Source organism: Lonchura striata, chromosome 8, assembly GCF_046129695.1.
Source record: "Lonchura striata isolate bLonStr1 chromosome 8, bLonStr1.mat, whole genome shotgun sequence".
Taxonomy (NCBI): Eukaryota; Metazoa; Chordata; class Aves; order Passeriformes; family Estrildidae; genus Lonchura; species Lonchura striata.
The window spans coordinates 30313763-30326223 of NC_134610.1; the positions used below are offsets into that span (position 1 = coordinate 30313763).

Here is a 12461-nt window from a genome sequence, read left to right on the forward strand (position 1 = left end):
TTCTTACCTTCAAGGACTGGATTTGACTGCAAAAGTTGTTCTTTTACTTGATTAACCTCTGCCCCTTTTCCACACACAGCAGCCACATATGACATGACAAGTTTGCTTGCCTCTGTGGGGGAGAGCCAAATAAAATAGTGATAAGCATTGGCAAAAAGGCTGTAACATGATTTTACAGACTAAATCTCCATCACATTTTCTCAATGCCAGACAGAAACTGTGAGCACATTCATTCCAGTTTTCTCCTGCACTGTTGTAAGATCTGGAAATGCAGAAGGAGCATGCCCTGCTCTGAGACCCATGGCATTACATCAGCAATTCTCTTGATTTAAATACCTAGAGCCTCTACCCAAGCTAAAAAAAAGCCACCACTGGATTCAGCACATTACCTGCTCCTTCTTCATTTAGCTTCAGTAAGAGGCATTCTGAAAGGAAAGAACATTATCCCCTGCTGACACACTGGAAATGTTTTAATCTAGCCTGAAAATAAACAGGCCCAGGCAGTTTCAAGACACAAAATTCAATCAGTTTATATCAGCAGATACACAAGTGCAAACATACAACACTTACACACTTGTAATTACAGCTCTAATCTACAAGCAACTGAGTAACTGCAACATCACATAAAGTGCTGCAGTCTCTTTGAAAGTAAAACCAACAGAAAAAGTGAGGCATTCATTTAAACAATAAAACTAGTTTGGAGTTGATTTTAAGAAAGTTTGGAACAATTTTTGGATTCTCAAAGCTGAGTTCAAATGAGTGTCAATCACCCATGATAGAAACAAATATTAGATAATTTATCCAACCTTTCCATTTTTGCTAGTCAGGAAAAAGCAGCTGGAAAATGATTTGGTTTATAAAGAGAGTCTGTGATGGTTACTACAATGCAAGATAGTGAAATTTCAGGCAATACTGGCTGATATATAATGTAATTACTAACAGCTGGAAACCCTATCAATTCCAGACTGTGGTCATAAAAAAAATCATTACATTTGTAACAGATCTTCAGAGATCTGTTAGAAACTTCAGTGTCTCATTTCAGGAAAGAACTGACAGATGAGACGTTATCCCCTGCATTTTGATTTTTCCTATTTAACCAAATTTGTTTGTTAGCATTATATTACTATCCCATGTGTAGAGGAAAATGAGAAGACCTCCCACATAGGAAGCAAGAAAGGAGCAAAAATTATAGGTATGTTCAGAAGGCTCCCATCTCCTTTATTTGTGCCTCAAACCCAGCTCTCGTTTTTGACTCTGTTCCCTTCAAAGATTGGAACTACCCAATTATTTAATTTAAAATATTTCCTAAAACAGTCAACATCTTTAAGCACAGGCACTCAGTCACTGAGAGAAACATGCACTGAAGCAGCAAAAAAAGCTATTATAATAGTTTACACACAATGACTTCAGTACAGGCTTTCAATATCAGCAAAAGAAAATAAAGGCCCTTTCTCTCATTAGGAACTCTGGCCCAAGAAAGACATCAGGAAGGGAGTTATTACCCCAAAATTTAAAAACATTTAGAGACACCCCTTATTCTGGTGATGCATCATGTTTTCTTGCCCAAAGTTACTATCAGTTAGCATGAAAAACATGCAGAGAAACACGGAAAAAATTGGAAATAAATAAAAAGGCTCTACTGATGATAGTTCAATTTCAGTTCTTCCAGGGCAAAAATGTCAAATATTGTGGCTACCAAAAATTTAAAACACAGTTGTAGAGTGTATCTGTAGTAAGAAGTTTGTTTCCTTAACTCCAGGAACTTCCTGCCCTCTCCACCTCCTATTTGGTACTTAACTTTATAAAAAAGGAAAAATTCATATTATTTCCTATATGGCTATAAAAATTACAGTACCCTCAATGCCTCTATACAAATCTATTTACATACAGAGAAGTTAAACAACTCAACCTCTGATTCACCTTTCAAATTAATAAAGCAATAATATGTGTGCCTCAATAGTATGAGGTGCTTGATAATTCACAGTTTGTGAGGAAATCAAGACATTAAACACTACCTGTCTAGGACTCTTTGCTAAAATCTGAACTTCTTGACAGAACCTCAAAGAGTCATATTAATAAGAACTTGAGTTTTTTAAACTACACTCTACTGAACACGATTTCCTGACATTGAAGTGTAAATAAGGATTATATTGCAAGACTTCAAGGCTTCTCAATTACATGCCACTAATCTAAGAGCACTAAAGATGATGACCACACTTTATACACTTTTATATGTTTCCAAAGTCTTGGAAAGCAACTTCTTGTTGCCTACTTTGAGTCTTGCTCAGAATAAGCACACAAAGCCCCACATATTCTCAGATGCAAGGGAAAAATCTCTCAAATTACTTGGAAACAGATGTATGCCTTCCTACCCGCTGTCTCTCTTGCAAATCACCTCTGTTTTAAATTGCTATCTTGGAAATAACTGGCTTCTTTCTTTAAGGTCTACCTAAAATGCACTGTAGTTATGCAATCCTCTCTTGGTTTCTAACCTTCCAGTTTAAAAACCAGCAGTCATTTTCAAGGAATTGTCAGCTTTGCCTAAGAAACTCAGTGTTCTGGCACACGAACCAGTCTCAGCACTGTAGCTGAGCACAGTGTGCAAAAGGCTGATAAAATTTCCAAAGTAATCAGTTACAGTTATTTCTTTTCCTTAGATAAATAGTATAATCCAGTTTTTAAAGACATGTATTTATTGAGAGACAAGTGGAAGTATCAAATATAGAAAACTCAGAGCATTCAGTTTTCCATGTCTTCAAGTTTCCCACCAGGCCAGCCTAAATATTTTCTGGCCCTTGCAAAACTCTGTGACAAGTCAGCTTGACTTTGGTGCAGCTCTGGATACTGATGAGGACACTGCACTAACATGTACTAACATGGACTTCAACGTGGTCAGAGTGTGTAAAAACATTATTTTATGTGAGTTCACTGCTGCAGCAACAAGTGGCAGCACTCACTTTCTGCAGTGGCCAGACACAAAGATTTACTGACATCTCTTAACTCTTACCAACTCCAGCTTCCCTTTTCAAGACTCTGAAAAACCCTAAATGATTTTTAATCAGATTCTAACTGCTCCTTACCTGTTTTCCCAGCTCCACTCTCTCCTGTGATAAGGATGCATTGGTCTTTGTCTTGGTCCCTTAAAGACCTGTAGGCTTCATCAGATAGAGCAAAGCTGCAAAGAAAGAAAGAGACAATAGAGAATTAGAAAAAAATCCCCAAACTACCAAATACTGACAATAATTACAATCTGTCCTTCACACACCCGGGAAGAAGAAAAAAAACCAACAAAATAACCCCAAAATTCTCCAAGTGCTAATGTTCCATAAGTGGTGAAGCATCTCTTCAGAACATAAAGACACTCAGAAGCAAAATGGGTACTTTTACTCAGAGGCTTACTTAGACCTCCTTCAGGAACAAGCAAAGATAATCCTGAAATTTTCCTAAGACAATAAAGTAAAAACAAAATAACAGAATTTTAGGGAAGTGTAACTATTTTTTTTCATTGAACAAAATGTCATATTCTCCACTGAAAAAATGTCAATGCAACATCAGGGCATGGTTTGTCTGAGATGTCTGTAAGATAAAGGAAAGAGGACAACCCTGAGCAATAATTACACCATAAGCCACAGTTGCTACTCAGTAAGAAGAAATCTCATCGCCTTATAAAACCCTGAGCATTTTAAGCCTTTGGGTACAGCTGGACTTGTGTATGAATATGCAGAATTATTTCCCACTAACTGTGTTCTTAACCCAGTAAGTGTGATGTCACATAGGGAACCTGAAGTATATAATAAGAACCAACAGATTTCCTGCACTGAAAATGTCTTTTCCTGGAGCTCAGAATATCATGACCCTGAAACTCCTGGGCTGCAATTTGAATCCAGATGTGCTCTGCTGCCATGCAGCAACATATACTTTGGAGAAGTGCAGATAGTTGACTTATATTTAGTTTTCTTTAGTAGTAACTTTGAGACAGAACAAAGATTTTTCTTTCAACTGCATTTTTCAATTAATGGAATGAAGTACTCTGGAAATTAAGATTTTCCCTCTTGGAAGAACTTAAATAGCATTTGAAAAATAACATAAAAGCAAAATCCAAATAAAAAGGCACAAATGCCTAACCCAATTAAAGAAAAAAGATGATTTCCAAACACAGCATATTTTTACACAAAATAAACAGCTGTTCAACAGACCAAGAGTTTTGTTAGATTACTGCATCTAGTAAAATATTTACTGTTTATATAGCTCCAAACGTGGATATTGTTTATTATTTACAGCAAACAAACCACGTATGAAAAACAGAAATTAACTCTCAGGTCAACATAAGATGCAGGATCATTGCAGGTTCAATGCACTTTTTAGAAACTTGATTCTTTATTCTACAACAGTTCAGGAGCTTCACATTTAGCTGATCACAGCAAACGGATCAAGTGTTTGTTTTGGACAACACAGCTACAGGGTGCTTTTTTTTCACAGGCAACCACAGCTCCTTTATAGAAGAGCAAGCTCTTTGTCATGACACCAGTGATGGGAAGCAGGAACAGCACGATGCAGGCAGTGAGAGCCACACAGGGCCATGTCTAGAGCCTCCTACTGCTGCAGTTTGAAAGCTTCAAATATTAAACCTACATCTACTAAGATTAGTCCATACTTATTACTACCACTGTCCCTGAGCTTCAGGCTTCTCTCCCCCAAAAAGTATATGAAGAGCATGACATGTTGTCTCCACTTTATCATCAGGTGCATGTGCAACACTGTTTTTCTACTTCCTCATCCCTCACCTGTATTAGATTCATTTCACATTTGCTTATTTGGGTTTTGGTTTTGTTTGCCTGTTTGGCTTTATGGTCACATCGTTTTACCAGCCCATCAAGAGACCCAGGCAACCAAGTGAGGGCATTCTGAACAACCTGGAAAATGGGGAAATGAAACACCTCAGAGCTCCTTTGCTCCTAAGCACTAACACCCTCCCTCCCTCTCCAGGGCCTGCCAAGGATGCTCAGGCCATGTTTCCCCAACTTTGTGTCCCTCCCATTTTCTCTCCTGCAGCACATCTGCCTGCCCAGCCCCACTGCCCGCCCAGGGCTCCACCTCTCACTGCTTTTCTCCAGCCTGCTTTGTCCAAGGCTTTAGCTAAATTACAATTCTTCTCTCTGCACAGATGGCTGGACCATCCCCTAACACCCGTGATCAAAGACTCCTTTGGATACACATCCCGCGGAACTCGAGCAGGGCTGAGCTCTCAAACCTTCGTACTGCTGTGCTGATTGAAGCATTTGAACTCAGCAGTTCAGCTGGAGGTGAAAATGTGTTTACAAGAGAGTAGCAGGCTGTAATGTTTTTAGCATTACAACAAAGTCACATTGTGATGTGGCCAACATGCTGGAAAACTAGCAAAAAAATATAAAATATTCTGCTGCTGTTGCTGCTGAGAGACCATGACACAATTTCTGGCACCCATTTTACTATTTGGAATCCAAACTACAGTAGCAATAACACTTTACCAGACTCTGTTAGAGGACATATTTAGGAAATTAATAATATTTGTTGAATGTTGCTGCAGATATACTTGCAGTTTGAAAAGCACAACAGCACTCAGAAAAACTTATTCCAGCACTACCTTCCTTTTCTTAAAGAAAAAAATTAAAAGCAACAGGATGAAGATGAAATAAATAAACTTCACTGAGCATTCATGGGCCACATGAGACAAGCTTTAACAATACTAAGGGAAACTGTCTTTCAGCAAGGAGATAAAACTCTGAGACGCTTTTCAAATTTACAGACTGGATGGCTCATTCTGTGCCTCTTGTCCTTCAAACAATCGTGGCCATCAAGTTTTTCACTTTTGAAACAACTTTTTTGGCAGTAGTTTCACACTGGAAAATGAAATCAGCATCAAGAACAGAGGAAATATTCTCTGTTGATATACTGAGTTACAAGTTAATCAGCTTAGTACCCATTCATCTTTTCTAATACACTGAATTTAAGTTTCTCAACAGCCCCTGTCAAAATCTATTTTACTGCTTGATAGATTTATTAACTCTGCCTGCACTGCATAGTTAAAGACCAAATAATGCTTTTTGTCCTTCCTCCACAGAAAAACTGAGTGCCTAATACTGCAATGAGGTTTCTGAAGTTGGAGGAGAGAGGGGAATTTCATCCAGTTCTGGGTTAATCCAATCTAGTCAGAGATTTGCTGCCATTTTTTTCTAATTTACACAACCCACAAAGCCTAATACCCCACCAGGGTATCAAATATTATCTATTACAGACAAAAGAAAAAATAAGTCAACTCATTTTAAAAGAAGTTTTGCACAAGTACTTATCAGAAGTAACCCAGTAGAAGTTTTCTAAAATCTACCACTAATGTTTCAACCACTGTTCCAACAATCCAATTGGAGGAGGAATAACCAAGAGTCTTTTTAAACAACTATGGCTTGTCTTTCTGGCACTGCAAAAGAGCAATAGCACATTTATGTCAGTCTGAACAAAGATCTTAATCTTAAAGAAAAAGATACATCTATACTGTGACTGTTGACTTTCATGACACTTTCATGACATTGACTGTTGACATGTTGACTTTCATGACACAGTATTACACCTCACAGTCCTTCCTCTCTATTATCAACATCTATAATAATCTTTACAGTAACAGAAAACCCAAACAAAAACAAACTTTGAGTGTTTTAGTTCAAACTTTGAGTTCTTTAAGTTCAAACTCCAGCTGATAAAAATAATAGAATTTCATGCTATTGCCTATTTTTTAAATGTCATTTAAGGTTGTTTAAGTTTAACACATATTAATGGTCTATAGACCACAAAGAATCCTAGCCTGCCTTTTCCTTTTAGTAACATGAAGAGACATAGCTCTGTACAGCCAACATTTGCAACCATGGATTTAAACCATATACCACTCTTCGAGCCACCACACAATTACAGAGCCTAAGTAAAATTTCAGAATAGTTTAAAAAGCAGTTATAAACCATGTGTTCCGAATTAGCTGATGAGTGCGTCAGCAGTGTCAGTTACCATACCTTATAATAAGCTCTGCTTTGATTTTTAGGTTTTCATGGAGGAAGATGACATCCTCTCACCACAACAAACACAGAAATATTTGCTGGGGCTCTCTTTTAGCTCAGACTTAAGTATAGCAGCAACTTGAAACCGAAACGCCGCCCACACCTAGCTCAGGAAGAAGGCTCTGCTGCTTTATAGCACGGCCTCTTCAGCCACCAGCTCCAGATGGCCAGATCTGTCACAAAGTCCTAACCCAAAAACTGCACAAAGGGAAACAGCACAGCCCTCCAAGGGAAACTTCCAAAGGGCTCTGGCAATTTTCAAGATCTCAACAGCATCTCTGCTTAAACAGTAATCTGGGGTCAGGAAGAGACAGGAGCCAGGATCCCACCCACTCACTCTGAAACAAGCAGCAAGTGCAGCATTTGAACACTCCAGCTTGCACCCACAATTACAAAAGCCATCAAAATTTCATTCTTATAAGTCAGAAATTCACTGCACAGGAGCAGCTTTTCTACCACCTTTTTCCTGTAAGCCCAACCAGGGTCAGTATTTGCCAGATACCAGTACTTATTTGTGGTATCATTTTTACACTTCCTTTCATTTTCCTTAGCATTCTCAATTAAAAGTAACTTGTTAACACTATTTAAAATTCTCTCCAATTGCTCTTCTCATGCACTAATAGAGTCAATTCATTTATTCACCAGCTGTTGCTTTGATTCAGAGATCCTTGGTCCCCATGTCAGAACATCTATTGCTTAATCTTGGCTATTGGCTGACAACTTGTTTGCTGCTTTCAAAGGAAATGAGGAAAACCTCTTTTCTTGACTGTTCCAATTCCTCATGAAGCAGAGTCCTGCTACCAGGGTTCATTTCTGCCCAAACATGTCTAAGCACACCAGGGATGCTAAAGGCCAGTCCTTATCAAAAACTATATACCATGCTAGACTAAAAAGAACAGCAGTAATATGTAAATTGTGCATGCACTTTTAATATAAATTTTACATAAAATGTAATGTAGTTACTTCAAGTTTACTTAAGAGCATCATTTAATTTCCATCCTTCTCTTTCTAAATGCATAGAAGTGTTCAGGGTAACAGCAAAGAAATAATTTCTTCCTCTCATGACATGCAGTGGGAAAACATCAGAATTACAGTTTGTTTCAGTATAAAAATTCTAACAACCTGAGCTAGGAAGAGTCAAAGCAGATTTTATATAGTGCTTTGAGGCTTTATGTTGTAAATCACCACTATTTGCTATATATATATATTCCCCCACCCATTGAAGCTCAGTGGAAAATTCACCATTCAGGAAAAACAACTGTAAGAGATTATTTATAGTATTAGCTCATAGTGTAGAATCATTTAATTGCCCTAAGGATAAAAAGTGTACTCCCATTTTCCATAATTACAAACTGTCTCATGTTCAGCACTTTGACACACTTGAAAAGAAAAGGTTGATTAGCCTGCCACTGGATGAATAAAGTAACAGCTGAATTGATGGAGCATCAGCTAGGATGGACCTTCACAGGCAAGCAGCTGCTCTTTCAAAAATGCCAATCAGGGGATAAAATACAACTAATTTAAACACCAGGATAAAGAGGTGTGCTAAGACAGATGGAAAGCCTTTGCTCCCATTCATATCCTCCATTTTCATTTTCCTGGTGAGCACAGAAACCTGTTTTATCAACAACACTGTGTTGTAATACACTCAGCAGAAGGGCACCTCCTGCACCCTCCCCACTTTGCTATTCACATGAACCAGTGTGACATTATTAGATGCAGAATAAAGCCCAAAGCTGTGCAAATCATTTGATTTGTAAGAAGCAGCAGTCATTTACAGAAGGGAAGGGACATAGAAAAAGGGAGGGGGGAAGAGGACAAAGCCATTCAATTTTCATGAGTAAGACACTTCAGTACACAGGCTAATATTAAGCCAGGGAGATTTATTTTCTGATAGACTGGGAATATAATATAACCTCTGATGCTCATATACACACTTCAGGTTTAGCAGAAGATTTGTCTCAGACCAATAATCTGAGGTCTGGGCAAAAAGAAAAAAGCTCTTGCTGAAAATCTTGTCTCAGACTGAGGCAGATTTAAGATGTGTTTAACGAACTTCAACTCCAAAACCTCCCTATAGAGAGGTTCAGACAATACTTCTTTGAAAATACTGTGCCTGCACAGCCACCCAGCTCACCAAAGCCTGGTCCTTTTCCCTCTCACAGGATGGTACATGTTTCCACTCTAAGGGAGGCTTTATCAGTTTTGATCACTTCCTTTTACTATAAGTAAAAAGAAAAAAAAAAGTTTTTTCAACCAACAGCAATATTTCCCCAGCACTGTACAGAAAAGCCAAGAATGCAGCCATTGATTTTCTGCCTATTTCAACAACATCTAAGACATATTCTTAGAGGTCACGTTAATGTGATGGAAAACAAGAAGTGCCTTTTACCAGGAGCCTGTGACCCAGCTGTTGCCTTATTTTCCTTCAACAAGTGCAAAACAGGATCTCTGTAGCTGAGGATGACCATGCCTCTTGCCAATCCAGACTACTCTCTCTCTCTGATTTTTAGCAAGCATGGCCACATGCCATCCCACAGCTCAGTCCTGTCAGCTGGCAGTGAGACACACCCAGCAGCCCGTGAGGAGAGGAGAGTAATGGGCACGGCCCAAGGCTGGCTCCTCCAAGGAACATAGGGAGCAGCAGGCAGAGCCCTGGTACTGCAGATAGCCAAGCCCACAGGCCCATCCCTGTCCCCCTGACATGTTTTCCATGGAAGACCAGGTTGAGCTGGGTGCTCCAGGGCACAGCAAACTGAGCTGACATGGGCCAGTGCCAGCTGTACCCACCATAAACACCTGCAGCTGCACACAAACAGGACTCGTGGCTTTGCCTAAAGAAGGGAACTAAAATAGCACACTCCTGTTTGGAGCAGGTTCATGGCATTGAAGTGAAAATACACATAAATTGAGGTGGGGCAGGGAAGCAAGTATCTCCTTGCTTTTCAGAAGAGCAGCTTGGCTTGGATTCCCTCTTGACTTGAAATTGCATCAGGCAGCTGGATGGCATATAACCATCACCTCCTCACCCATACTAAAACTCTGGGGTTCAGCCCAGCAGCAACCAGTAAGTCCCAGTCCCACCGCGCTAACCAGATGACTCTGTCACCCCAGCACTCTCTGACCCCAAAGACCAGGCTGTTACCCAAGGCAGACACCAGCTCCTGCACAGTCACACAGGGCACGGACAGGCCTCCCACACACCTACTCCAAGTCAGTCTGCTCTCACCTGCACTGCAAAGATTGCAGGTTTCTTGAGGGAAAAGGCATTTCTGTTCACAAAACCAATAATTTTATGGGGCTATGATATCACTGAAGGGAAGTACAGGAAGTGTTTTCTATTGTTTCATCAAAAGTCAGATTTAATTAGATGTTTATTTGCGAGGATGAATCAGCAATCACATGCTTGATTTAATGACTGCCTAAACCAGCCAAGTCCTTACACTCTGTGTTCTTACTCCAAAACTACAGGCTGCAGGTTTTTCCCTGACCTGCCATCCCAAATGCACTGGAGGAGCCTGCAGACACCAGGGGAGAAGCAGCTTCATGGCACAGCAGAAATGCTGGTGGCAAGCTCCTCATTTTCTTCCACAGACCTTCTGAAGCTTCCCAGTCCCTGAGGCTGAACTTGTAAAATTTGGGATTTATTCCACTTCCCTGGTTCAAATGGAGCAGCAAGGGGTCAGACAGCTGAACAGAAAGGGAAGAGAGGAGCAAACTGATTTGCCATGCTTGGCTCCTGTCAGAGTTTAACTAGAGGGTACAAAATTATTTAAAATCCCAGTTCACTGTTTCATCTACGCAAAAGCAGATTTGAATTGCAATTCTGAGCTTTTGCTTGTGTGTGGAAATGAAGGGCTGCTGGGACAGAGAGGAAAAAGGGAGCAGGAGAAAACAGTCATTCCCTTTCTGCATGGAAATATAGAGGCTCTCAATATTTTTACAGAAAAATGAACTAGTTTCTGTACCTAATATAGAATGTGCATGAAACACAGGGAAGTTCACTTGCCAAACACACATGTTTAGTTCAGCTTCAACCAAATTTTACATCAACTAAATCTTTTCCTACAGAGCAAGAAATGCCTTGATTATGCTGCTACACCATGAGAATAACATTCTATCAGTAAACAGCCCCAAAACTGTAATTCATCCTGTCTTAGCTGGCTAAAAAGAATACTTTTCCCATCAAAATAAAATAATACAAACCAATTATTTCTCATTTTTAAAACACAGATAGTGCTTAAAAAGGGGCCCTTAAAATTATTCATAGCTATTTCAGAAATAACAAGCCCAGACTACAGTTAAGTTTTGTTAAAACTAAACCCTTCTTTTTAGAAGACAAAACTCTATAATCCTATTAGAGGAACAATGATCATTATAACTTGCTTATTCCTATACAGACAGGAATATACTATGAATCGCTTTTCTCCTTTTTTTAATTTATAGATAGGATTTCTATCTTTGTGACTTACAGTGTGTGCTTTTCCCAGACAGTGGCAGAGCACTGATTTGCTCTGTTCAAAAACTCCTGTGACTTCCTCATCTCGCAGATGAAACCACAATAGGGCTGTGCTGGTTGTGGGTTTTTCTTGGAGCATTGATGGCAGAGTGCTGCTCTTATGATTTCACATGAAAAAATGTTTAGCAAATAGTGTTCCATGTCTCTGCCTCAAAAAAACCATTCTCCTGCTTAGCAAATAGAAATTCCTGGGTTTTTTCCTGCAGCCCTAGGAAGCATCCTGAAGTCAGAAGGCAGAAATAAGCAATTTCCTCCTGATGCAATGACAGCAGAGATACAGCAAGTCAAGTTTTGGAACCATGCAGGGTTTATTGATACCATGTGTTCATGCAGGGACTTCTCTCACTGCAAATAATTTTATTGCAGAACTATCAGTGCTTTCCACACAAATTTGTTCTGCTTTGCTAACTAAAGAGAGAAAAATAAATTTATTCCTTTATTCTAAAGTCAAGAAACATGTTCCAGTACTCGGGGAGAGAAAAACAGCAAAGTGTGGTGCACAGTTTCACATACTCACTGCACAGAAAGGGACATGTTTTAAAAGGTCTCACCTCACAAAGAAATAATCCTGCATAATTAAACTCCAGCCTGCAGCACATACTAAGAGCTGCAACATCTCAAAAGATACATTGTGGAGTGACTTCATAGCTCTGTCTGGTAAGACAGGTAAATAGATGTCAGTCCTGCATTAGAGCAACACTCCAGTGGACTGCAACAGTTTGCCAGCAGAAAAAATGCCAAGCATTCCACCAAATTAATATCATGGTACTGGAGAAATACAATCAGAGAATCATAGGACTGAATTGCAAAGGACCATAAAGATCATGTTGTTGCAACCTCTCTGTCATGGGCAGCTACAC

At 39.5% G+C, this 12461-nt stretch overlaps 1 protein-coding gene across 5 annotated transcripts in view; it reads right to left on the bottom strand.

The window, feature by feature from the left end:
- Positions 1 to 12461, bottom strand: part of MYO1B (myosin IB) — a 108363-nt gene that overhangs the window by 56902 nt on the left and 39000 nt on the right. For all 5 annotated transcript variants that reach the window (XM_077785145.1, XM_021531365.2, XM_021531372.2 and 2 more), the window contains exons 4-5: positions 3081 to 3175; positions 8 to 112 (exon numbers count right to left, since the gene is read on the bottom strand). In XM_077785145.1, coding sequence (XP_077641271.1) covers positions 8 to 112; positions 3081 to 3175 — 200 coding nt within the window. The remainder of the gene's footprint in view (positions 1 to 7; positions 113 to 3080; positions 3176 to 12461) is intronic.